The sequence below is a fragment of the Triticum urartu genome, chromosome 4 (genome assembly GCF_003073215.2).
Source record: "Triticum urartu cultivar G1812 chromosome 4, Tu2.1, whole genome shotgun sequence".
In the NCBI taxonomy this organism is placed as follows: domain Eukaryota; kingdom Viridiplantae; phylum Streptophyta; class Magnoliopsida; order Poales; family Poaceae; genus Triticum; species Triticum urartu.
The window spans coordinates 614,295,454-614,320,967 of record NC_053025.1 but is presented as its reverse complement, the minus strand read 5'-3'; the positions used below and the strand labels follow the sequence as shown (position 1 = coordinate 614,320,967).

The window sequence follows — 25,514 nt, the reverse complement described above, 5'->3', positions numbered from 1 at the left end:
TCTGGCTATGCTCCATCTTCATCACACAAAGTATTAAATCATGCACAACCCCGATGACAAGCCAAGCAATTGTTTCATACTTTTGATGTTCTCAAACTTTTTCAACTTTCACGCAATACATGAGCGTGAGCCATGGATATATCACTATAGGTGGAATAGAATATGGTGATTATGGAGAAGACAAAAAGAAGAAGATAGTTTCACATCAACTAGGCGTATCAACAGGCTATGGAGATGCCCATCAATAAATATTAATGTGAGTGATTAGGGATTGCCATGCAACGGATGCACTAGAGCTATAAGTTTATGAAAGCTAAAAAAACTAAGTGAGTGTACATTCAACTCGCTTGCTCATGAAGACATATGGCAATTTGAGGAAGCCCAACATCTATTATCTATAAAAAGTAATTAACGGGCTACCAGAAAAAAGATATTAAGCTAGAAAATCCGACAAAAATTAGAAACATCCGACCATTAATTAAACTGAGTAGCTGATTACAACCAATGTATCTCCTCAACAGTCTATTTATATGATAGTTCAAACAAATTACCCATCAACGCCCTTCATTATTTTTTATCGTACCCCTTCAATTTACCTAGCTAGAAAAAGTTAGGTTATTAGGTCGCCGGCCGCTCATGAGTACATAAATACTGGAATGCATGATCAATGGGAACGGCCAGAACGATGCAATTATGGTCCAGACATTGATACAAGATTGATTGTAAAATTTTCTACACACAGCTCACAACTTGGTGCAGTCACGTATGTGAGTTTTTTTTACTGATCTGTCTATGCACGCGTGTAGAATACTCTCTCTATCCCAAAATAAATGTCTCAACTTTGTACTAAATTCGTATGAAATTGTACTAAGGGGTAGCATAAACTACTAAAACAAGAGCTGTACGTCATTTGTGGCTGTGTGCATATGTCAATATACAAGAAACAATATTGTATAACATGCAAAATAAGATGTGTGCATCATCATTTTGTTTTGTTGAGCAAAAATTATAAAAGAAAGACACACTGTTGTAGCATCTAAAATTATTAGGCTAATCGTTATGTAATTGTTTACAACAATTTTTCTTGACAACAATTTTCCTTTAAACTTTTCCATCAATTTTTGTTATATATTTCACGCCCTCCTTCACGATCTCAGAACCCAGCGTCATATTGTTACATGGCAGGTCCGAGTCACATATTAGACTACAGTCCCAGAAACATATTCACTTACAATTATTTTATTCAAATAAAATAATGATCATCCCCCTTTTTATAATTCATTTCTAACATTCAGCGATGTGAAGAGGACACCTACAACTTATGTGCTCCCACATGCTCATGTATCAAATTGTGTACTAATGCCTGAATTGATTAATATTAGGTAAGTGAAAACACCTTTTTCTCGATGAAATTGAACACACCTTGAATCCTTGATGCATTATGTTTTTTATGATTGTGTAGTTGTTAACACCGGTACATAAAAATGCTTCTGAAATTATTATTACTTTCACTTCTACACTGTACTGTTGCTATTGGCTTCATATGTACTTTTCTAAGAACAACATTCTATGTTTCTAACTTTGGGTAGTAAGAGTAAAAAAATTATTTGATTAGAAAGGCGGAAATATGATAAACCGATTTGTGATAAAAATATTTTCTATATAGTAGACCGATATTAGATTTTTATGAGTGATGTAAAGGTTCATGTACAAACTGGTCCATTGTTCTAGACACTTGAGGTTTTGAGTTAGGAAAAGGACAGGGTCTACAAGCTCATGATTATCATGTTAAGTTCAAGGGCATCATGAGTATCAAATCAAGAAGAAATATGGATGTTGATCAGAAATAAGCTTGCGGACCCACAATAGGTTCTAAAGTCTGTGTACATTGCTTGGATAAATGATTCATTCTACTGATTAATCCGTTATGCAAATTATAAGACGTTTTTGGTAGGCTACCAAAAAAAGTCTTATAATTTGGAACAGAGGTATGAAGTTTTATAACACTCAGATACAATCGCTTTTCTCACAAAACTAAGTTGCACCACACGAAGCAAATACGTATGGAGTAAGCCACACTATCAAATCAGTAGACCTGCCTTCAATTAGCAAGAACCACACGCTTTTATTGCAAACATCTTAAAATTAAGAATTTCTCTTTTTCACAAAAGGCATCATCATTGTTTCAATACCAAAGAGGCCAATAGCAAAAGTACAAATTGGTATGTTCCCTATAGACCATAATCTGCAGGTTTGGAGATATAGCTAAATTTAATTCAAAAATGTAATTTACTGAATCAAGTACGTGTATATTTGTGTTTATGAAAAAACTTGAGTGCACGTCCACTTTCATGTGTAATTTTATAGTTTCAGTTAAAAATTTCCAATCTGTCCAATCTTAAACTTTAACCAACTCAGGTATCCGCAGAGAAGAGCGTCTCATTAATGATTTTCTGTAAAAACTTATACGTAAAATCACTTGGTGTACCCAAAACATATTGGAACCAATATGGAAAAACAAAAGGATCAACACATTACTTTGAGTGTCAGTTTCTCACCTTTTATCCGGACTAATATTCTTATGAGCATAATTTCTCACCTTAGATTGGTGTACCATCTTTAATAATCAAATTTTACACAATCCTTTTGGACAAAGTATTAATACACATTTGATAACTTTGTGGTTTCTCTGAACTTTGTCTTACATCTTAACTGCACACATTTGTATGTTCAATTCTTCCATTTTATGTCTTGCTCAATTGGTTTGCAAGATGGTATAGTCTTCACTATTTTACTTCCCCCGAGACTAAGTTTTTTGTCTTCAGAAACCAATGGATTGTTGCCGAATTTATTAGTATAAAAACAAGTGAATGCTAATACATCAAGGGCCAGGCCCACTTGAACATCGGTATAACATGGGTTAAGTCCACTGATGACATAGTGAACACAAGAAAAACATGACAACCATATAAGCACAAACCAACGGGAAGCTTGCTCTTGTGGGAGGAGCAAACACATGAAAGTTCCGCCGTGGTGAAGGAACATCCACTCCAAAGAAGTCACTACTTCTATTTGTACTAACTTTTGTTAAGTCACCATCTTTATATAGTGAGGCGTAACAATGGATATTTTCGACAGAATTGCATGGTTCACTTTGTGTATTTCTGGACTATTAATTATTGTTCTAATAAATTGTTAACCTACAACTATTCCATAGAGCTTATGAAATTTATATAGCATACTGAAAATAGTTTATAGAGTACTTCTCAGTATGCATTACCATCAAGCATAATGTCAAGGAGCGGCACGAGCAAAGTGGGGAAAAAATTATAAGTTCAGTCTCATTCTTATTGATTTTAGTCCTCCAAAACGCCCTGAAGGAACAACATTTGCTAAGTGAATAAATTTGATGGTACTTATTTAATCATTCTGTTGCACTATAAAGTATATGCATTTGGGCATCGCCCCCCTTGGCCCCAATGAAGCTTTTCCATAGTTATAATAGTAATGAACTACACCATATTCTTCATAATGAGCCTTGCCACCATTCTGATAAAGATTGAGAAGAATTCACACAATAATGGGGTGGCGCTGGGTCTCGAGCATAACCTTTGGGATCACCTTCGCGGCTGTGCTCGTCTGCTCATCGCTTGTAAGTTGTGGACAAGTCAGTTTCATATCTCATTTATTATGTACGTTGTAGATAAGTTGGTTTCATATAAGCTATTATTCCACTCGTCATAGTTATGCTATTTCACAATCTCCTTCTTTGGACAACACTATAGAGATTGTGGTTAATGAAAATTTCCCTTATGTTTTTGTATTGGTCAATTCTAAATATTGTGATATATTCATAAGTCGTGTATTTGGAAGTATACAGAATAGCCACAATTGGGTGAGCCATTATCTGGCTTGTCACATTTATGCTATTTCATAATCTCCTTTTCTACCCAATATTGTATAATTCTAACGTACATATACTTCATCTGTTGTCAACATAATTACCCTCCAGTTTTCTCCAAAAACAAAAGGTAGGACGAAACATTTTGGTTCAATGACCGAGACACCATACCTTATTATAGGTTTACAAAAGGATGATGCATGTGAGACGCATGTTTACAATAATGATGGCCAAAACATCAGATTGACACAAACTGCCGGCTTCGTGTTCCTCATCCTGTGGTATGACCTTCCTACAGAAGGTAAACAAGTCTTGGTGCATGGCATGATCATTCTAAAAATTTCTATGCATAATAGCTTGGAATCAAGGCAACATGTATAAGCGCACAAGAGAAAAAACACATGTTCTTCTTATACATAACTCTCAATTCTAATTCTTGATCAGCAACTGCATTTTGTTTCCTTTTTCCTGAATTTACACATGTTTATTATGTGAGTATACCCCTTAGCTTAAAATATACCAGTCACCACTATTGAGCTTTGGAGCAAGTATGGAACGAATGACAGGGGAACTGCCTTGATAGCACAGACAACAAAAGTATGCAAACCAAAATCTCAAGGAGGATTGGGAGTTCTAGACGTAGCAATCTGCGGCGCATGCATATGCATGGCTCCGGTATGCTTCTATATGCCTGTACCCGGCAACAGAAGACCATCTCAACATGGAGTGGACTAACAAATTGTGTGCCAGGACTTGACGACACTAGATAGACAGCAGCAAAGAACGATGCAACGATCCACCGGCGCAACAAATATGCACAATTCAGCCCTTCATCAATCTTGCGATGCACTTCGAGGGTATTTTTCAGGCTTTCAGCCAACAGGCTAACATCAGAATAAATAGCAACCCTTGTTGACATCCACATGTGCCGCAATCTGCTGGCTGCTGCTATATTCTTGTGGAGCTGATGGTTATGTATGTATGCACACTACATATATGGCCCCGGCTGCTCAATTCAGACCACCCTCTCTATTCAACCAGGACAACATGGATGGCAATAGATAATAATTGATTAAAGTTCTACAGAATTGATAGGCCTACAACAGTTCCTTGCTATGTATCCAACGGTTCAGCATTCGCAAATGAAGCTAGTGCCGCATTTTCCCGCAAAATTGTTCCACGCGCACACTTTCCATGCCAACACAACCACGCCCCAACATCACCAGGGCAACACGGTGACGTTTCACTACATCACGCCGAGTTTCGACAGTGTCTCTCTCAGAGATAGTCAGGTGTGTGCTTCTGCAAGGTGGTCCTCATGAAATCTGAGATCCGAGCGGATGCGGCAAGGCCCCTCTCTATACAGTTGAAGTAATCGTCCTCTGGACACAAATGAAACAGATCAGGATTAGAACGGCAAAGAAGGCCTAGAAGAGCATGGAAATCCAAGGCACGAGCCAGATAGGGCCGTACCGGACATCACTCCGTGGGTGATGGAAGTAATCAAGCCACGTTCAGACTGCCCATCTTTCTGTTGTGATTCTTTCACATCGACGGACTTGCTTGAATTGGGGAACACCAGGTGAGCAAACGATTTCAATTGCTGCAGGTTGTGACGAACAATCGATATTTCAGTTCCTGTGCTGCCAAAAGTATACACTAATAGAAGTTCTTGTCGTATGAAAGTACTGGAATTTTTTTTACTTTGATCTTGAAGAACAAGACATTAGAAAAAAAACAAGTAACACAATAATCAACTTGTCAAGTACACACGATCAACATGCGCAGTTAAATTTTTGTTGATGTCAGCACTTGGAAGTACACTAAACACCATCAAAGAGTAAATCACATGAACTCAGAAAACGGTTACTAATGGCAGTCCCCACTTACAGTAACTATGGGTTTGGAGGGGCTCGGCAAAGTAAAACTGTTCTTCTCCCTAGGGACCAGAAATTTTTATGCTAAGCATCACGTAAAATGAAAGCCGCATATACTTGAAAAAAGTTTGAAGGGCACACCAACAACCAGCAACATGGAAATTCCTGGAGGGAGAATCAGACAACATTTTGTGCTTCCATTTTGGAGTGGAGTTCAGACGAAAAGGAACAATTCCATACCTGCTCTTCTGCCTTGCTTGTGTCCAAAATCACAGCACCATCGGCCAATACCCCACAGCCAATTGCAACTGCAGCACACAATCTTGTCAGTGAACATACAGAAATTATTGAACACCCCAGCAAGATGTTTCATCAGTTAATTAGCATAGAGAAATTAGTAAACTTACCAGCAAGATGTTTCATGGGGATGCCAGCAAAAACAAGGGCAGCACAGCAAGCATTAATTGCACATGGAAGAAGCTAAGCACTGTCAAGGGCTACTCTTGATTGAAAGAAGATACTGATTTCAGAATTTGTCAATTTGCGCAATGCATGTTGGAATTTCCGCCAGTTCTTACCCATCATTTACAGCCAACAAAAATGGTTCGCAAGGCAGTGAAAGACAAAGAAACATGTTCCATAACTCAGACACTATGGTGAAATTAGGAATGAACTAGATTTAACATAAAAAGGATACAGAACCATCATCACCCATAACCTGCAAAAAAATAGAAATAACCAGGGTGAGATAAAACAATATATGCAATGGCATGATACATTAATGATAAAAGGCCCAATCCACAGCATTAATTAAGTTCTTCAAAAACAACTGGTTGCAACTTGGAACAATGGTTGCAGAACCTAACTCCGCCTAGTGCAGCCATTTCCAACAGCAGCATGTTCCTTACAAGTACTCCCTCCGTCTGGAAATACTTGTAATCAAGATGAATAAAAGGGGATGTATCTAGATGTATTTTAGTTTTAGATACATCCCTTTTTATCCATTTTGATGACAAGTATTTTCATACGGAGGGAGTACACAGGAACACATTTCAAATTATTCCCTAGCGAGATTCCATGGTAGTGGCCAAATTATATCTTCCCTGTTTCGCAAGCAGAGACACGAGATTCACAGCATATCCAGCGAGCCCACAGTGCACCCACAAGATTTCTCATGGAAAAAGGCGGTCATCAGACAGGCTAAATAGGCTAACGGTGGAGACAGCACTGATGCGCACGGTTATAGAAACAACCAGGGATGAGATAAAAGCAACGTGTGCCATAGCATGAATGACGCGCCAACTAATTAAAAGGTTTGATCAACATACATAATGCACTTTGCTGTGACGCGGTACAGAACAAGTTTACGTTAAAAGTTCTTTGAGAATGGCAAGCTTCAAGCACTGTGAAACAGTTGCAACTTGCAACAACGGGTGCAGAGTTGAACTCCATCTAGTGGATCCATTTCCCACGGCAGCATTTTCCTTTGGTGTAGCATACAAGAATGCATTTCAAATACTTCCTAGCAAATCTCACGGTAGGGACCGCCCTGGTTATTATATCTTTTTTGTGTTTCACAAGCGCAGACATATGATTTGCAGCACAACTAGCAATCACACTGCACAGCCACAAGAACACCTGATTTGGCTTTGGGAAAACGCGGTCCTCAGGCGGACTAAATAAATGGTCTAACGCCGCGGCAAACACGGCACAATGCGCATTTAAGGCCACACATCACTGATAAGCTACAACCAACCGGCAATCGTGGCGAAGGTGTGCAAAGCAAGAAAACAGAGCAAGTGCAGGCAGAGGAAGGTAGCCTGACCTGAAGAATGACGGAGGTGGTGGTGTTGGGGTGGACGGTGAGCAGGCAGATGCTCTGCAGCGTCCTCTTGAGCGCCATCTCGTACTCCTTCTCCTGCCTCCCGATCTGGCCGGTCTTGGGCTTCCAGACGACCTCGACGGCGGCCTTCTCGGGGTTCTCCCCCTTGCGGGTCCCCGGCCGGGGCCCGTACACCGCCGCCAGCACCACCGTGTCCCCCTGCGCCCACCGCGCCGACCCGTGCGCCCGCTCCAGCGGGTTCCGCGTGCACGAGTACGCCCGCAGCTGGTTCGCCTTCCTCCCGCCCGCCCGCTCCCCTCCGCCCCCCTCCATCCCTCACCTCGCCGCCGGCGCTCCCTGGCTCACTGCTCACGGTCCCCTCACGGCGCAGGCGGCGGTCGGCGCGACGAAACCCTAGGTAAACCCTGGCGCTCTGCCCAGCCTCCCGCCCCCCGCGGGCTGATGAGGGGCTCGCGGCAGGGCCAGGGGCGATCTGGGCCGTCCGTGATGGATCGGACGGCTGCGGTCGCTCGAGACCCTCCGGGCCGCACGTCTATTTTCGGAGGGATGGGTGGGTGGCTCCCCACGGTTGCGGGCCAAATAAATTTCTCACCTTTTCTTCTTCTCGCCGCCGCCGCCGCACGCCGCAGACCGCCGACGCCGACGCCGACGCCGAGGACGGGGGAGATGGCGAGGAAGGGGAAGGAGGCCGCCGATCCCGACGCCAAGGCGGCGGCCGTCCGCTCCCTCTTCTCCGCCGACAACCCGTTCCGCCGCAAGGAGTCCGCTCCGGAGGAGCCCCCCCGCGCTCCCCCGCCGACCCCCGCGTCCGCATCCGCCGTCCCCACGCCGGCGCGCAAGCTCCCGAAGCGGCCCGAGGCGGAGGCGCAGCCCGCGGTGCCGTCCCGGAGGAAGCGGGGCGAGGAGGAGGAGGGGGAGGGCCCGGCGCGGCGCAAGCGGAAGCGGGACGAGGTGGAGGCCGGGTACGAGCGGCGGACGCTGGGGGCGGCGCCCGCGGACGAGGAGCAGCGGCCGCGCCCGGTGGTCGGGGCCAAGAGGAAGGCGCCCCACGACGTCGAGGCGGCCGCCTCCGGCGGGGAGGAGGAGGACGAGGCGTTCGACGACGAGGGCAAGCTCCTCCGGACGGTCTTCGTGGGGAACCTGCCGCTGCGGACCAAGCGCAAGGCGCTCACCAAGGAGTTCGCCGCCTTCGGCGAGGTCGACTCCGTCAGGATCCGCTCCGTGCCCCTCGGCGACGTCAGTACCGTCCATCAGATTAGATTCCTGCTTATGCATTTGTGGATAGTTTTTCGCCTTGGTGTGCTAATCAATCATCTGTGCGTGTGCTTTCTGCAGACCAAGATTCCGCGGAAGGGAGCCGTCATCAAAGGCAAGATCAATGACGCGGTCGACAAGTGAGTGCATTGTTACATAATATAGATTGCTAGCAGTGCATTGTTCGGGTTATTATTGCGTAACAAGCTGAATTTATGCTATACTTGGATAGATAGACGATTTTCCCCATCTGCTTTGTGCTGGTTGCCATAAAATTTTAGTTGGAATTTCTTAACGTAAGAAGCACCTGACTGCAATTAGAAATTCAGAGCTGCCCCTGTTGTTAGAGCTTGGCATTTCTGTGCTACTCCTGCAATGACTAATTATTCCTCTGTACACGGTTAAATGGCCTTAATTATAACTTGGTGCTACATTTTTTCCCTTTGTTTTTATTAGCTGTTAATATGCACAAGTTGTTATGTTCTATTTAGTTCCAGTTCATACTTGAAAGATAAAAGTATCTCTAAGTGCTATTCAGCGTCACATAATTTTCGTGAAACTATTCCTTAGTCCCTTGTTCACACATGTATACTTTCCATATGATAATAAAGCAAAGTAACTCATTGTTTTCACTTTTAGTTTAGTCCCTCTGCACTGTTATGCCGCTTAGGCTATATATGGTACTGAGCTGAATGCACAAATATCTAGTAGCACAGTGACACCAGAAAGGCACATCCTTCACAGAATTCCATTTTGGTCACAAGTACTGTATTGTAAGGGTTTTCTTAGCTTTCATGTTCTTGGTATAAATAGTACTGCCACTCAATATATGTCCAAATTAATAGACCACTGTGTTGTAAGACGATGGTGGAACACAAGGAATTGTTTAGCTGTTTTGTGCTACAAACGTACTGTATGCCTGCTGCTTTTCCAACTCTTATCGTCTTATATTCTTTGCAGTGTACATGCCTACATCGTCTTCAAAGATGAGCAGTGTGCGCGGACAGCTTTATCTCACAATATGGCACTGGTGTGTTCCCTGTCTTACAAGTTACAGCTGATAACAAATTGCTTCGTAAAGCTTAAGTACATCTTAAGAACTTTCTGTGCCATATCCCATATCTACTAATACAATGTATCTATCTGAATTTTGAATCCTCTAGTTCAATGGCAATCACATCCGTGTTGACATGGCGTGTCCGCCTCGTAAAAAGCTAAGAGGAGAAGGACCACTTTATGACAGAAAGAGGACAGTGTTTGTTGGTAACCTTCCATTCGATGTAAAGGTATGTATGATGTGTCCATTCTTGTATGGCTCTTTGTTGTTCTTTTTAAAGAAATGATAGCAGTAGCACCACAATGTCCATATAAACTAAGTAACCAGTGTCAACTTTGCTTCTTGGTGGCACATCAGGATGAGGAGCTCTACCAGCTGTTCTGCGGTCCCAGTGGGCCACAAGGTGATGTTGAAGCTATACGTGTTGTCAGAGATCCAGATTCAAGCCTAGGAAAGGGTATCGCTTATGTTCTATTCAAAACAAGGGTATAATTTTCTTATCCTTCATCTTCCCGCTTGAGTTATTCTGAGTTCTGACTCTTTGCAACAGTCAAAATTTGTCGGGTGCATAAGTAGTTTATTAACAGTAGAATTTGTTAATTCTTGTGTGATTGTGCAAAACATTCCTTGAAGATAGTATCGTTAATCATGTCATATGGTTAAATGCTAGTATTACATGTGAAAAGAATGAGTTCAAGACTTCCTTGCTAACTACTCCATTTCTATCCATTTCTGCGACAAGTAATTATGGATGGAGTACATATTTACAACGGAAACATCAGTTTATAAGCAGGCTGTAAATATTTAAGCCATTTGTAGACTCACAACCCAATACTTGCTGAACTGCATCTCTACCAACAGAGTTCATTTATGGTGTCTTACATTGTTGAGTGTTGATTATCTTTAACCTACTGAGCAGAATGGAAAAACGATAGCATCTTGTAAGTGTTGTCCAGAAAAGTTTATGTTGAACCAGTTCAGTTATAAAATACTTACAGTACTAAACTCCATGCCTTCAGTTATAAACTACTTAAGAGTAGTAAACTCCATGCCGGATAAGTATTTCTACTTTGAAGGCTTATTATGATCCTGGCTTGTCAATTGCATCTGTTTACTAGAATTGTCCAGTCAGTTCATTACTTTATCCACTGATAATATACAATATGCACTTGTGACATTGTGACTTACTATGGTACTCTGTTTTCTGAGGAACATAACATCTTATAATGAATGACCTTTGGCTATCATCTTGTGAAATGCTCTGAACAATTTTCCACATTCTCTGCATACATTGTTATCTCGTCAGGATCTCATAATAATTGTTTTAATGTGTGTTACGCAGGAAGCTGCTAACTCTGTTGTCAAAAAACGTGGCCTTAAGATCAGAGATCGCTTTTTGAGGCTCACCCACGCAAAAGCAACCGATGGGACACCAAAGAAGACAGATTCTGGGAAAAAGCGCGGCACTCCAAAACAGAAGGCACCTTTCACGCCAGGCAGCAAGTCCCGTGAAGGCAGCGACAGCAACAAACGCAAGGCGCCGGCAAGCCTGTCTTACCAAGGCCTGAAGTCGACCAAATCTGGCGTCGTGAAGAAGGTGAAGGTGGCCCGGCGCCCCGTCAACCAAGGGAAGCAGCAAGGCAGGCCTAGCGAGACGGGACAAAGCGACAGTGCCCGCAAGGCCAAGCGGCCCGCCGTGGCAGCCAGGAAGGCGAAGCAACTGAACAAGAAACGCAAGCAGGACGGCTCGACGCCCAAGAACACGCACCGGAGCAAGAAGGCGAGGAAGTAGCTGTCCTGTGATGGATCATTCCCTTCGTTATGTAATAGGAGTGTCAAATTTTGGACAAGATGAGTCCCTGATGGCCTTTGGTTCAGCGAGGGAAGAAAAATACGAGGTTGATGTTGCTGATGTAATGCTCAAAAGAGTCGAGTGTAGTCGTTTGGTACTTGCCTTTGAGGTCTTGGCCCCTGTACTAATGTCAAAATGATGCTTATCTATGTAACATCATGTACTGACACCATTTTTGCCTTGCTTGTTTCTCATGCTGATCCCATGTCATTCAAGTGATGGAACTACAAGTAGAATGTTTGGTCAAAAAGAAAATTCATTGGTCTTGGTAAATACCTTTTGGCATGGTTTTTTTTTAAGGCTTTTGGCATGGTTTTAGTTCCAATGGAACAGAGGGATTTTGATTCTCAAGCTCAAACATGGGTTTAGGTTAACGCTGCGTTTGGATGTCCATATTGGAAGGCTCTGTAATGAATTGGTTGGAATACCATTTCAGCAAGGAAACTGAAATGGACATGAATACGAATTCACTTGTTTGGTTGTTCACTGAATTGCCTCATGGAATCTGTGAGGTTTCAATACTAAATCCTGCTTGGATGACAAACATTGAAATTGCATATTCACATTGATTGTGAAGCTTTTATCCTTCTATCTACAGGAAACATCAAATTTGTCCATACACATACGCACAAGAATCATTAAATTTGCCCACATCCACACACGTAGAAACCGAAGAGTAGGCAAGCACGGTCAGGAAGCTTCAGCAGGGACAGTCCTTTGTCGTCTACTCCAGCCCCCTAGTAGCCGCAGCTGTAGCAACTAAATGCAGCGGCGGACACCCATAGTCGCCGCGCCGGAGGCGGTCGAGCGGACGGGCCTGTGGCGGACGCCCATGGCCGCCGAGCTGGAGGCAGTGCACGACGCGTCAGTGGAGGGGACGGGTGAGATGCGGCGGTGCCGGAAGATGTTGCAGGAGGAGGGGGCCGAGGAGGGAACGCACCTGGACGCCGCCGAGCTTCGCAGCCGCCGCCCACCTCGGAGCTCGCTATCTCCCTTCCTGCCTTTTCTCCTTACCTGTTCGCGAGGGGGAAAAAGGGAAGTGAACCGGTACGTTTTGCGAGATGGGCGATTTCAGCACAATTCAGAGCCGGAGGCCTCCGTATTGTGGGCAGACTGTTTGCGTGGGAGTGATTTCAGCCTGAATTTAGTTTCATTACCGGCCACCAATTTAGTGTCCAGCCAAACAGGTGAAATGAAACTTACCAATACCAAATCCAATACAAGCCCCCCAATGAAGACATCCAAACGCAGTGTAACTGAATTCGACAAGGAACTCTTGTTCCATGATCCATCTCAAATCAGACATAGCACAACTCGAAGCGGCAGTTCATAATTTGCATACAAGATCAAAGTGGAGGTTCATGATTTTCATCAGAGCTCTGAGTGACTGTTCATAATTTGCATACGGAATCAAAGTGGAAGTTGATGATTTTCATCCAGGCTCTAGGTGGCAGTTCATAATTTACATAGAGGTAGATTGCAGCAGCAGCTTCACTTATCCTACTAGTAAATATACTTGTGAACACTGATGTGCAAGTGCAAACCATCTTGGATGATTTATTACTCGTGCACGCGTCACATGGCGGCGGCGGTGACGACGTGGAGGCGCCAGAAGACCTCGGCGGCGGCGTCGGCGGTGCCGTTGTCGACGGCGACGGCGCCGAGGAGCGCGCGGAGGGCGCCGCAGACCACGGGCGGGGCCGAGGCCTTGATGGACCCGGCGACGCGCACGACGCCCGGGATGCCCGCGCGGGCGCCCGCCGCGGCGCAGGCGGGCTCCCCCGCGGCGTCGCGCGCGGCGCGGGAGACGGCGGAGGCCGGCGCGTCGCGGTCGGCGGCGAGGGCCCGCAGCGCGGCGGCCGACTCCGCCGCGGCCAGGCCGAGCACGGCCAGCGCCCGGCCGTTCTCGCGCGAGTAGGAGGCGTGCGTCATCGCGCGGCGGAGCAGGTCCGGGGAGCCGAACGCGTAGCCGATCCGGCCCTGCAGCGCCGCCAGCGCCGCGTCGAACGGGGAGGAGGCCGGGAGGGAGGGCTCCAGCCCTGAGGCCAGTGGGTGGGAAACGACGAGGAGCAGGAGGAGGACGGCGGCGGCGAGGGTTGCCGGCGGCGGGGACGCCATTGCTGTTCTGCTAGGTTTTTTTTGGGTGGTGTGAAGTGTGAAGTGCGGGAGAGGAAAGGTGACCGGCCGGTTGCCGACGTGGCCATTCTCTCTCTAGGCGAGGTGGAGCGGGCCGGGCTGGCCTCGGGCCACTGGCGTCTGTGGGCCGGATGGCCCATCGGCACGGCAGCATGGCGAAATTGGTCACTGACACTGCCCTGGGCCCCTGGCCTAAACTCGAAGCGATGGCGGTTTCCCTGGACCAAAAAAAAAAAAAATGATGATATGCTACTCTAGTTGTCCCATGCCCATCTTGCTTGAGATTTGAGTGAGACGCTCAAGTTGGAGCTCAATGTCAGAATGTCAAATCGGCTGTCTAATGTACCTACATCTTCCTGCCAGCATGAATAGGAATCGCACGACTCTTCGTGTGCATGTTTTCCACTAAAAATTACCAGAAATACTAAGCGCTCCTTTGATTCAAAGGAATTTTATAGAATTTCCGAAGGATTGAAATCTTTAAGATTTTCTTCCATGTTGGTCCTTTGACTCATAGGATTGAATCTCATAGAAATTTTTTCTATGAAATATTTTGTACGTACTACATTTCATAGCAAATATAACATTCACTCCAACGTCCTTTTACAATTTCTTTGTTTTTTCCGTGTCATCAAACACTCATTGCTAATCCTATAGGATTCAAGTGGGCATGCCACTTCAATCCTATACTTTTCTTATTCTTACGTTTTCAAAATCCTACGAATCAAATAGGCCACGTGCGCCCACCCGCGTGCTCCTTGGTCGCGCCTCGGAGGTGCGCATCGTGCCACGTGCGTCCACGCACCACCTCGTTCGTCCAACGAACTCCGGCATTGTCTGCATGTGCGGTACAATTAAGTAGGATTCAACCATGTCCGGCCCAAGCTGGCGGAGCTGAATGTGGCAAATCTCGAGGTAGGGATCCTATGCTAGCCATCTTGCACGGGTTTTTGCCTACGTTTAGAGTCTCCTCAAAGATAAAAGCCTTACATTCTACTTGTGTTTTATTGCATTTAGGTGAAATACAAAGTAAAGATGATCTACCTCAAAAAATATGTGTGTCGTCTACGAGCCCTGCCCCTCGGTTTATATAGGTACTAGATGGTACATCTTAGCCGGTTGTGTTATAGACGACTTCTAATATCTTAAGATATACGTCAAGTCTTCAGAAGCCTTTCTTTAATACGTCAAGTCTGGACCGCATCTCGGCTTTTCCGAGCTGTTCTTCATCTTCGGTCCTCCATCTTGAAAACTGGTTCAACGAATCCTTGTGTATCCAGTCCCTCATTGCCTGATTGCATTTGAGGAGCTGCGTGCCTACCTTGGCTTCCGGCCAGCACTTTGCCTAGGTTTGGGTGGTGAAGTGCGGGAGAGGAAAGATGATCCGACGGTCGTGTCGACGTGGCGATTCTCTAGTTGGCGAGGTGCAATGGGCCAGAGCCCTTGGGCTATGTACGGGCCGGGCTGGACTTGGGCCACTGGGTTATGTCGGCCCGATGGCCTATCGGCACGGCAGCATGGCGAAATTGGCCTCGTGCATCCCCCTCACTGCCCTGCCCTAAACTCGAAGCGACGGATGAGGGTTCACATTGGCAGGTGAAGTGCACCGTGCAGCCTACATTGCACAGATCCGATGCATCTCATCTGTTTGACTCGTGATATGCTACTCTGCTTCTCCCATGCTCATTTGATTTGAGTGAGACGTTGAGCTTGCAACGCAATGGCAGCATGCATGTCAAATCGATTCATGGGCTCGAGGCCGTCTAATCTATAGCCGCGCCTCTCGCTTTTCATCCGAGGGCCATGTAATGCCAGGATCGAAATGTCATCATGGAAAGGTCCCTAAGGCATCTTCAACTCTCGCCCGTAAATTTCCTTCCACATCTGTTCATGAATGTTGGAGCTCGTCATTCAACGCTGCTCGCATACATCTAGACTTCCTTTTTTTTATTACAGCCTGCATGTTCAAATAGCCGCATAATACATAGAGTACAGACGTTCAAATAGCTGCATGCAGCGCTGGTTTTTTTTTATTTTATTTTTCAAATATTACATTCCAACATTACCAATCCCTTAACCTTGCACCGATGTTCAATCAGATCTCCCCTTGACTGCTCGTGAGTTGCTCGATGCAGAAAATGTTGATGCATTTGAATAAACTCTTCAAATGTCACCGGATTCTCGTTTGGAAGTTCGATAGGATCACCCATGTTCTCAAATTCTAGAGTTGCGACAAACATCTTCACCATCATCTCAACATGTCATCAACTCCCACAAGGTCTCCAGATCCCACTGTCTAGCAAGTCCACAAACAACTGCAAAACAGGTCTGCAGAACTCCAAATGCCCTCTTGACATTCTTTCTAACCGCTTCTTGTCTTTTGGGCAAAGTGAGACTTTTTCTGGTCAACTGGGTTAGAGATGGTGCTGACAAAGGTAGCCCATAAAGGATATATACTGTCAACCAGATAGTAGCCCATGTCGTACTCATATCCATTAACAGCACAGTGACAATGAGGAGCTTTTCCTTCAGTCAGCCTCGCAAACAATGATGATCGTTGCAACACATTAATGTCATTATTGGTCCATATAATTATGTGCTAGATGTCTCTTGCACGTGATTTACCATCCCAATAATATTGTCATGATGCTAATCTGGATGGAGAAAGCTGAAAAAGAAAATTGCATATAATCTTCTAAAGGCATCTCCAACAGTTAGTCTATCTTTAAAATAATCGCCATTTAAGAAAGGTTGGGGCAAAAAAAGAATAATCTCTCCAACAGTTCTTGTAAAGTGGTCAAAACTTTAAAGGATCTCATAAATTTGACATGTTTCTTCCCGCAGGTTTACAGGAAGATCGTCCCCTCGTAAAATTTTGGTGGGCTACTAACCGCTCGAAATGTCATCGCACCCTGCCGAAACGCCGCCACCACGTCGGAACCTCATCGGAATGCTGCCTCCTGCACCGGGGGCCGTGATGCATGCCACTGGCTGGCGGGTACTGAGGCATTATCTACTTTTTTTTGTTTAATTAAAAATAAATTTAAAAACGAATTTAGTGAAAGAAGTTTACGGGAACAGACAAAAACAGCTCTTGGATAACTTCCTGTAAATCAATCGTGCGAGAAGTTTTCCAAAGGACCTGTTGGAGTTGCTCTAACACATCACACCGCATGCGGTTTACGCAAAATGGAAGGTTTCTGTTTCGTGGACAACACTGAAAACACAAAGCTGTTTTGTTTCCACACTCCTTCTAAACATGAAAATCCTAACTCCCTCGAAAAAAAAAACCAAGAAAATCCTAACGAACGAACGAACGAATGTCGGTATCACAGGCACAGCCCGCACGCACAAGGCATGCGGTTCGCCGGAGATATTTTTACGTCCTTCCTTCCCCGGCGTCGTCGCCGTGCGTCCCGAGCCCAACCGAACGACGGCGACGGGCCGCCGTCACCGGCTCACCGGCTCCACTCCACTCAAATCAAATCAAGCTCGCCCAGCTCAGCTCAGCTCAGATCACATGTTGTTTTTACAGAAACGCCCCTGGATTAAACAAAGTATTTACACAGTGCCCCCCGCTATCTCTCTTGTTGTCGTCTCCTTCCCACCCATCCCCCCCTTTCCTCCTCCTCCCTCCCTCCTTCAAAGGAAAAGACCCCACCTTTCACCTCCTCCCCCAGACCTAGAATCAATCCCCGCCCCCAAATCCCCCACTCCCCCTGCTCGAATCGGTGGAGCTCCCTCGAGTCCGGCTGGTTGTGTTCCCGCGCGGCGGCGCGGCTGAGCTCCGAGGTCGGGGCCGGGGCCGTACGGATCGAGGGACGGCGATGGACGGCGGGGTTGCTGCTGCGGTGGCCGCGGCGGCGGCGGCGTCGACGGTGACGACGGCGGTGGCGCCTTCTGGGGCGGCGGGGGCGGGGGCGGGCGCGCCGCCGCCGTTCCTGATGAAGACGTACGACATGGTGGACGACCCGGCCACGGACGCCGTGGTGTCGTGGGGGCCGGCCAACAACAGCTTCATCGTCTGGAACACGCCCGAGTTCGCCCGGGACCTCCTCCCCAAGTACTTCAAGCACAACAACTTCTCCTCCTTCGTCAGGCAGCTCAACACCTACGTGCGTGCCCTCCCTCTCCCCTGCTCGCTCCAGCCCCGCTTTGATTCCATCTTCTTGGGGTCTCTCTGCTATCCACGGCGCTTAAAATTTGGGGGATTTTGGTTCTAGTGTACCCGTGCATGCCTGAGCTGATCTGATCCCCAACCTGTAGTTTCTAGTTTGTGAGTGCCCTGCTGATTTACAACTTGAGCCAGATTGAGGATACAGCTTTCTTGACTTCAAGAACTTAGACAGGAGTTAGTCAGGTTTATCACTGCTGCTTTCTTGACTTAAACAACATAGAGAGGAGGACTTGGTCAGGTTTATTACTCTTGTTCTGTGATTGTGACAGCAAGTGACATGTTGCTTGCTTCCAGCTTATGCAAGAACAAGTTTCTTGCATATCTTGGCAATTTATTGGACAGAGGCCTACTTGAGGTACTGAAATCACGGGTACCCACGTGATCTTGCATATAGTATTGCTGCAGTTTACTCGAGTCCTGGAATTTTTTCTCCTAGTGTTTGAGGTTAAAACCGTCCTGCCAATAAGCCCTTCTTGGTTTAAAACATAAAGTAGCTCAGTTGAATTTAGTTTCTACTCCCTCCGTTCCAAATTACTCGTTGCAAAAATGGATGTATCTAGATACATCCATACTTGCGACAAGTAATTCGGAACGGAGTTTATTTAGGTTTGTGAGCCTGTGCTGCAAGTGTGTGTGCTTGGCCACTCTAAAAATTGTTCTGTGAGAGTGACAGCAAGTGGCATGTTGCTTGTTTCGAGCGTATGTAGGTAAGAACGAGATGCATATGTTGGCGCTTTCTTAGACAGGGATCTATTTGAGGTAGCGGAATCACGGATATCTGTGTGGTCTTGCATATAGTATTTCAGTAGTTTGCTTTAGTCTTTGAATTTTCCTCGTAGTATGTGAGGTTAAAACCGTCCTGCCAATAAGCCCTTCTTGGTTCGAAACATAGCTCTGTTGAGTGTAGTTTGTAGGCCCCAATGTTTAGGCATGTGAGCCTGTGCTGCAATTGTGTACTTCAGCACTCTAAAAAAATTAACCGTCCAGTGCTTTGATTTTTCCAGTGCTTTGATTTTTGGCCAGAGTAGAACCACCAACCTTTTGGCTTTTGATCCTGAATGCCACCTGCTGCCGTAGTTTCTGCATACTCAGCCATTTTTGAATCTTAACCAAATTTCTAGTCTGTTGTTATTTTGGACATCCTACCAGGAGGCATTCATGAGGACCAGGAAGTATAGGGTCACTGATGAAATTCTATCTCTGGAATACCTCTGCCTTATACTAACTTAAAGAACATAGAAAGGAGTTGGTCAGGCTTAATACTGTTGTCATGTGAGTGTAACAGCAGGTGACAGGTTGCTTGTTTTAAGCTTATGTATGAACAAAGTGCGTATCACCCAGGTACTCTCTTAGACAGAGGTCTACTCGAGGCACTGAAATCATGGATATCTGCATGCTCTTGCATATAGTATTGCAGCCCTTTACAGGATTCTAGGGATTTTCCTCGTTCTAGGTGAAATCGAACCATCCTACCAATAAACCCTTCTGGGGATTAAGAGATACTCCCTGCGTCCCACAATATAAGGCGTTTTTGCAAGCTAAAACAGCTTGCAGAAACATCTTATATTATGGGATGAAGGGAGTAGCTTTGTTGAGTTTATCTTGTAGACTCCAATGTTTAGGCATGTGAGCCTGTGCTGCAAGTGTGTGTACTAGACCACTCTAAAGATTTCTTGATTTCTGGCCAAAGGAGCTCCACCGACCCTTTGATCCTGAATGCCACCTGCTGCCGTGTAGTTTCTGCATACGCAGCCGTTTTCAAACCTTAACCAAATTACTAGTCTATTGTGGGTTTGGACAAAGCCTACCTCCCGGCAGTCAGGAAGACCAGGTAGTGCAGGGTCACTGTGATGAATTCTATCTCTGGAATACTGCTTTCTTATATTATTAACTTAAAGAACATAGAGAAGAGTCAGTCAGATTTAATACTCTTGTCATGTGAGTGACAGCAAGTGAAAGGTTGCCTGTTTCAAGCTTACGTAAGAACAAAATGCATTTCTTAGACAGAGGTCTACTTGATGCACTCAAATTACAGATCTGCGTGGTCTTGCATATAGTATTGCAGTCATTTACTTGAGTCTTGGGATTTTTCCCCGTAGTGCACGAGATAAAAAACGTCCTGCCAATAAACCCTTCTTGGGGTAAAACATAGCTCACTTGAGTCTAGTTTGTAGACATCAATGTTTAGGCATGTGAGCCTTGCTGCAAGTGTGTGTACTTGACCACTCTAAAAATTTCAACCGTCGAGGGCTTTGCTTTATTGCCAGAGGAGCGCCACCGACCCTTTGATCCTGAATGCCACATGCTGCCGTAGTTTCTGTGTGTGCAGCCATTTAGGAATATGAACCAAATTGCTAATCTGTTGTTCATTTGGACAATCCTACTGGGAAAAGCAGTCAGGAAGATCAGGAAGTGTAGGGCACCGATGAAACTCTATCTCTGGAATACTGCTTTCTTATTAACTTGAAGAACATAGAGTTAGTCAGGTTTAATACTGTTGCCATGTGAGTGTGTCAGCTGGCGACAGGTTGCTTGTTTTAAGCAAGACGAAAACGCATATGTTGGTAATTTCTTAGACAGAGGTCTACTTGATGGTACTGAAATCATGGATACCTTCATGCTCTTGCATATAATATTGCAGCCATTTACTGTAGTCTTGGGATTTGTATGTGAAATTGAACCCATCCTGCCAATAAACCCTTCTTGGTTTAAAACATAGCTTAGTTGTGTTTAGTTTGTAGAATCCGATGTTTAGGCATGTGACCATGTGCTGCAAGTGTACTTGACCACTCTGAAAGCTTGAACCGTCGAGAGCTTTGATTTCTGGCCAAAGGAGCACCACCAGTTGGCATAAATAAACGCATAGATCTGGCTAAGCTTCCCTCCCCATTTTCTGTACATCATGGCCTATTTCTTGAAACCGCCTTAACTCTGTTTCCGAATAGTTTAATTTGCTTCTTGTGCTAGAATATTAGATACATCACAGTTTGGTCCCAGTGTGTGTCATACCTTTAAGTCTTAGATTAATTTGTAAGATTTTATTTTAACTTTAAAAAATAATATTATAATTGACAAAATGCTGCGAATGTATACTCCAGAGCCAGTTTGGTCCCTTTGTGACATCTAAGAAGTACTACTTCTCAGGTGCTCCCCAAGCTCAGATGCCTGGAAACAGTTTTCTCACACAATTACATTGTGATTGCCTTTAAAGTGACCCCAAGCATTTGATAATAAATTTTAACAAAACCTCACATGCAAATGCATATGTTGTCTTGCATATAGTATTGTGGCCCTTTTCTGGAGTCTTGGGTTTCTTGCTGTATGTGAAATTGAACCAGTCCTACCAATAAACCCTTCTTGTTTAAAACGTAGCTTCGTTTAGTTTGTAGTCTCCAATGTTTAGGCATGTTAGCATGTGCTCCAAGTGTACTTGAAATTTTGAACCATCAGTTGCTTTGATTTCTGGCCAAAGGTGTACCACCAGTTGGCATAATTAAGCTTATAGATCTGGCTAGCCTCCCTCCGCATTTTCTGTACATCATGGCCTATTTCTTGAAATTGCCATAACTCTGTTTTGGAATAGTTTAATATGCTTCTTGTGCTAGAATATTACATACATCACAGTTTGATCCCAGTGCGTGTTGTACTTTTAATTCTTAGATTTGATTTGTAAGGTTTTAATTTTAACTTACCGTGGTCGCAGTTTGGTCAAGTATGCTTCTTGTGCTGCGAATAGATATGTTCTGCTTGAGAACCAATATAATCCCTTTGTGGCATCTAAAGAAGTACGTACTTCTCAGGTGCTGCCCAAGCTCAGATGCCTGGAAACAGTTCCCTCACACAGTAACATTATGATTGCCTTTAAAGTGATCCCTAGCATTTGATAATAAATTCTAACTAAACCTCGCATGCATATGATCATCTCATTAAATACCGTTGTGCAATCTCCCCAACCTCTTGAGCTTGGGATAAAGCATGAAACAGCACGCTTTATGAATTGATATTTGCATTGGGAATTACGAGGTATGTTATCAGATCTGACGACATGCTTGTTAGCACAACTTGTTACAATCACATACACTTTTCACACGCACTTTTAGAAATTATTCAGAAAGTAGCAGTACACAATACACTGGATTTGTTCCTTTGCCTGTTGTTTTTTTGTTTGCTTTCTGAACCATCACCTCAGTTTAAAGTGATTACCGTTTATACCTTGTGAAGAATTATTTGTTCCAGATAGACTGTCTGTACCTGGTCGTCTGCCGTTCCATACCATTCTGATGCTTGTTTATCTGGATGTGGTTACACTCCTTCACTGGTGAATGCATATGCGATTCCCAGTCATTGACCTGGGTCATCTCTAAGTTGAATTTACATTTGCAAAAAATCTAATAACAGCAGCAAATTGCGGGGCTCTTGGATAACGGGATATTAGGACTTACTGACTACTACTATATAGTTGGATATTTGCTTATCTTCAGTTCACCTGAGCCTGTTATCATTTTTAACTATTTAATTCTTACACAAATGACTAGTAATGCAACCTGTGGTAAATTCATGCCCTTCTGTATTGTGGTCAATTAGCTGTTTCCTTGAGTTGCAGACTCTTTTAGGTGAGTCATAGACTGTTAGGATTGTTTGGGTTGCATTGCTAGTGTGATTGTTCTCTATTTCCCCTTTTCGTGCTACAAAGTTGCCGACCATTCAAAGCACATTAGCCCCTTTCTAATAATCGCATTGCTGCTTTTGGAAACAGGGATTCAGAAAAGTTGATCCAGACAAGTGGGAATTTGCAAATGAGGGTTTTTTGAGAGGACAAAAACATCTACTGAAGACCATCAACAGAAGGAAACCATCGCATGCAAACAACCAAGTGCAAGTGCAACAGCAGCAACCCCAGCAGCAGCAGCAGCAGCAGCAATCCCAGTTGCAGAATGCTCCAATGCCTTCTTGTGTAGAGGTGGGGAAGTTTGGGATGGAGGAAGAGATTGAGATGCTAAAGAGGGATAAAAATGTTCTAATGCAGGAGCTTGTCAGGCTGAGACAGCAACAGCAGACCACTGACCATCAGCTGCAGACTTTGGGCAAGCGTCTTCACGGAATGGAGCAACGACAGCAGCAAATGATGTCTTTCCTGGCTAAAGCAATGCAGAGTCCTGGCTTCCTAGCACAGTTTGTACAGCAGAATGAAAACAGCAAACGGAGAATAGTAGCTGCGAACAAGAAAAGGAGGCTACCTAAGCAAGATGATGGCCTGAACTCCGAAAGTGCATTGTTGGATGGCCAGATAATCAAGTATCAGCCTATGATCAACGAAGCAGCCAAAGCAATGCTGAGGAAGATCCTGCAGCAGGATACCTCCCCACACAGATTTGAATCCATGGGCAATTCAGATAATTTGCTACTGGAGAACTGTATGCCAAGTGCTCAAACTTTTGACAGCTCTTCATCAACCCGGAATTCTGCAGTCACCCTTGCAGAGGTCCCAGGCAACTCGGGCATGCCATATATGCCCACGAGCTCTGGGCTTTCAGCAATTTGTTCATCGTCAAGCCCCCCTGAGATGCAGCGTCCAGTTCTGGACACCAACTCATCGACACAACTTCCCAACATGAGTGCTGTGCCTTCGGTGCCAAAGGCTATGACGCCAGGTTTAAGTGATATCAGTATTCCAGGATTCCCAGATCTGCATGATCTCATAACGGAGGATGCAATTAATATTCCTGTAGAGAACTTCACAATGCCTGGTCCTGAGTGTATATTCCCCCTACCTGATGAAGGCAGTGATGACTCTGTTCCCATGGACCCCATCGACACTGATGAGACCGATGACACCCAGAAGCTTCCGGGAATAATTGATTCCTTCTGGGAGCAGTTCCTTTGTGCCAGCCCTCTCTCCATCGACAATGACGAGGTCGATTCAGGTCTGCTGGACACACGGGAAGCGCAAGAGGAGAATGGATGGACCAGGACCGAGAACTTGGCAAATCTCACTGAACAAATGGGCTTGCTGTCATCCAACCATAGAGGGTGAGGTACCTACTCACAGCGACCCTCTCTCAAGGCGCCCTGGGGTCCAACCTGGTAATAAAACTAGCTCCTATAGTTTATCCTTACGCAATCATACCGAACTGTGAAATGCCTGTCGACGGCCGGTGTGGGAGGACTCCGATCTTTTTGTATCTATAAGGTTTTTTGGCAGGCATAAAAACTAACAACCGTGCGTTGTGTTTCTGCTGTGCTCGTCTGGTTGCGACTAACACCTACCTGAACCAAAACATGTAAAAGACTAGCAGCTCCTCGCGCTATCCAGGGTCGCTGGCCTCTATGGAATCCAGAAAAAATGGTGGTGTTTGGCACTTGTGTTGTGTTGTGTGTATTACTGATTTTTGGGTTAATCTTTTCGCTGCTGCTGGGCCCAAGGCTTGTTCTAGGTTTGGTAGGAACCTCGTTTCTTGGCATGGAGCCGTCGGTTCTTGTATGGAAGGAGACCGTGAGTGAAAGCTGCCTATATGTGTATTTTCTGTTGTTGCAACCTGACACGCCGATCTGATCTTTTACGACGACGAAGCAGGAAGAGTGTATGATGTTTTATTTGCTTTCGGTGATGCTATGTTTTGTCTTTGAAAACTCGAAACTTTAACTAGTCAAGTAGTATTCGGTTTGTAACTGACTAAATTTAGTGAATTTGCTCCCACTTAACCAGACAAGTTTAATCACTGAAAGCCTGTGAGCATTTGGACTTGTTCTGTTTTTAATTGTCGCTTAGAATGAATTATAGTCATGAGTGATTGATAGTGGCAGGTGTAAGTTCATTTTGGGCATGTATTTCTTTCATGCATCTTCTCTGTCTCATGGGTAGGTTGCGTAGTGCCTAGTATGAACTACATACATGCATTGCTCCTATATATGTGTGTAGTTTGCACACATTGCCAAGTTAATACTATTGTGTGCGATTAATTCTACTTGAATCCCATGAACTTGATTGTTTTTAGTTTGAAAGCTGCGAAACAGAGCTCAAAAAGAGTAGACAGAAACAAGGCTTCAGTCTCATCTGTCAGCCGCTACAAAATTCAGTCTTGGAGAATTCTGTGTGCTTAGCGATTCCGGGGTTTTTCACCACTGGCTAAGCGAGGAAAGTGTTCGTCCTCAACACGGAGCGGCGTTTCCACGTAACAGCGAGCAAAGAGAAACTCACATCAGAAACTAAATTGGCAACGGCTGCGAACTAGCGGTGCAACTCTCATCCATGCAAAGGGCATACTAATATGAATAATTTTGAGTATGAATAATTTTGGGTGGAACGAAGCTAATTCACCTTGCAAAGCAATCTCTGCGAAAAGAAACAGCACCTTTCTTTCTCCCTTGACTGCATCTATTTCAGGACACCAGAGAGACAGTACATAAAAAGCGATTC

General features: G+C 44.8%; 3 protein-coding genes across 3 annotated transcripts; 1 reads left to right on the top strand and 2 right to left on the bottom strand.

Annotated features, from left to right (window-relative positions):
• Positions 1-4,933: 4,933 nt before the first annotated feature.
• Positions 4,934-8,040, bottom strand: LOC125553240 (exosome complex exonuclease RRP46 homolog). The gene is made up of 6 exons (XM_048717046.1): positions 7,604-8,040; positions 6,476-6,496; positions 6,186-6,258; positions 6,019-6,086; positions 5,375-5,504; positions 4,934-5,283 (listed from the first exon to the last, which is right to left on the bottom strand). Exons 1-6 carry the CDS (start codon positions 7,931-7,933, stop codon positions 5,180-5,182), a joined length of 726 nt encoding a protein of 241 aa, XP_048573003.1. The 5' UTR covers positions 7,934-8,040; the 3' UTR covers positions 4,934-5,179.
• Positions 8,041-13,089: 5,049 nt separating this feature from the next.
• On the bottom strand, positions 13,090-14,128 carry LOC125553242 (protein NUCLEAR FUSION DEFECTIVE 2). Its single transcript, XM_048717047.1, has one exon. It carries the CDS (start codon positions 13,900-13,902, stop codon positions 13,360-13,362), a length of 543 nt encoding a protein of 180 aa, XP_048573004.1. The 5' UTR covers positions 13,903-14,128; the 3' UTR covers positions 13,090-13,359.
• A 3,401-nt stretch (positions 14,129-17,529) lies between these two features.
• On the top strand, positions 17,530-24,456 carry LOC125553239 (heat stress transcription factor A-1-like). The gene is made up of 2 exons (XM_048717044.1): positions 17,530-18,035; positions 22,854-24,456. The coding sequence occupies exons 1-2, from the start codon at positions 17,748-17,750 to the stop codon at positions 24,129-24,131; spliced, it is 1,566 nt and encodes a 521-aa protein (XP_048573001.1). The 5' UTR covers positions 17,530-17,747; the 3' UTR covers positions 24,132-24,456.
• The last annotated feature ends 1,058 nt before the right edge of the window (positions 24,457-25,514 follow it).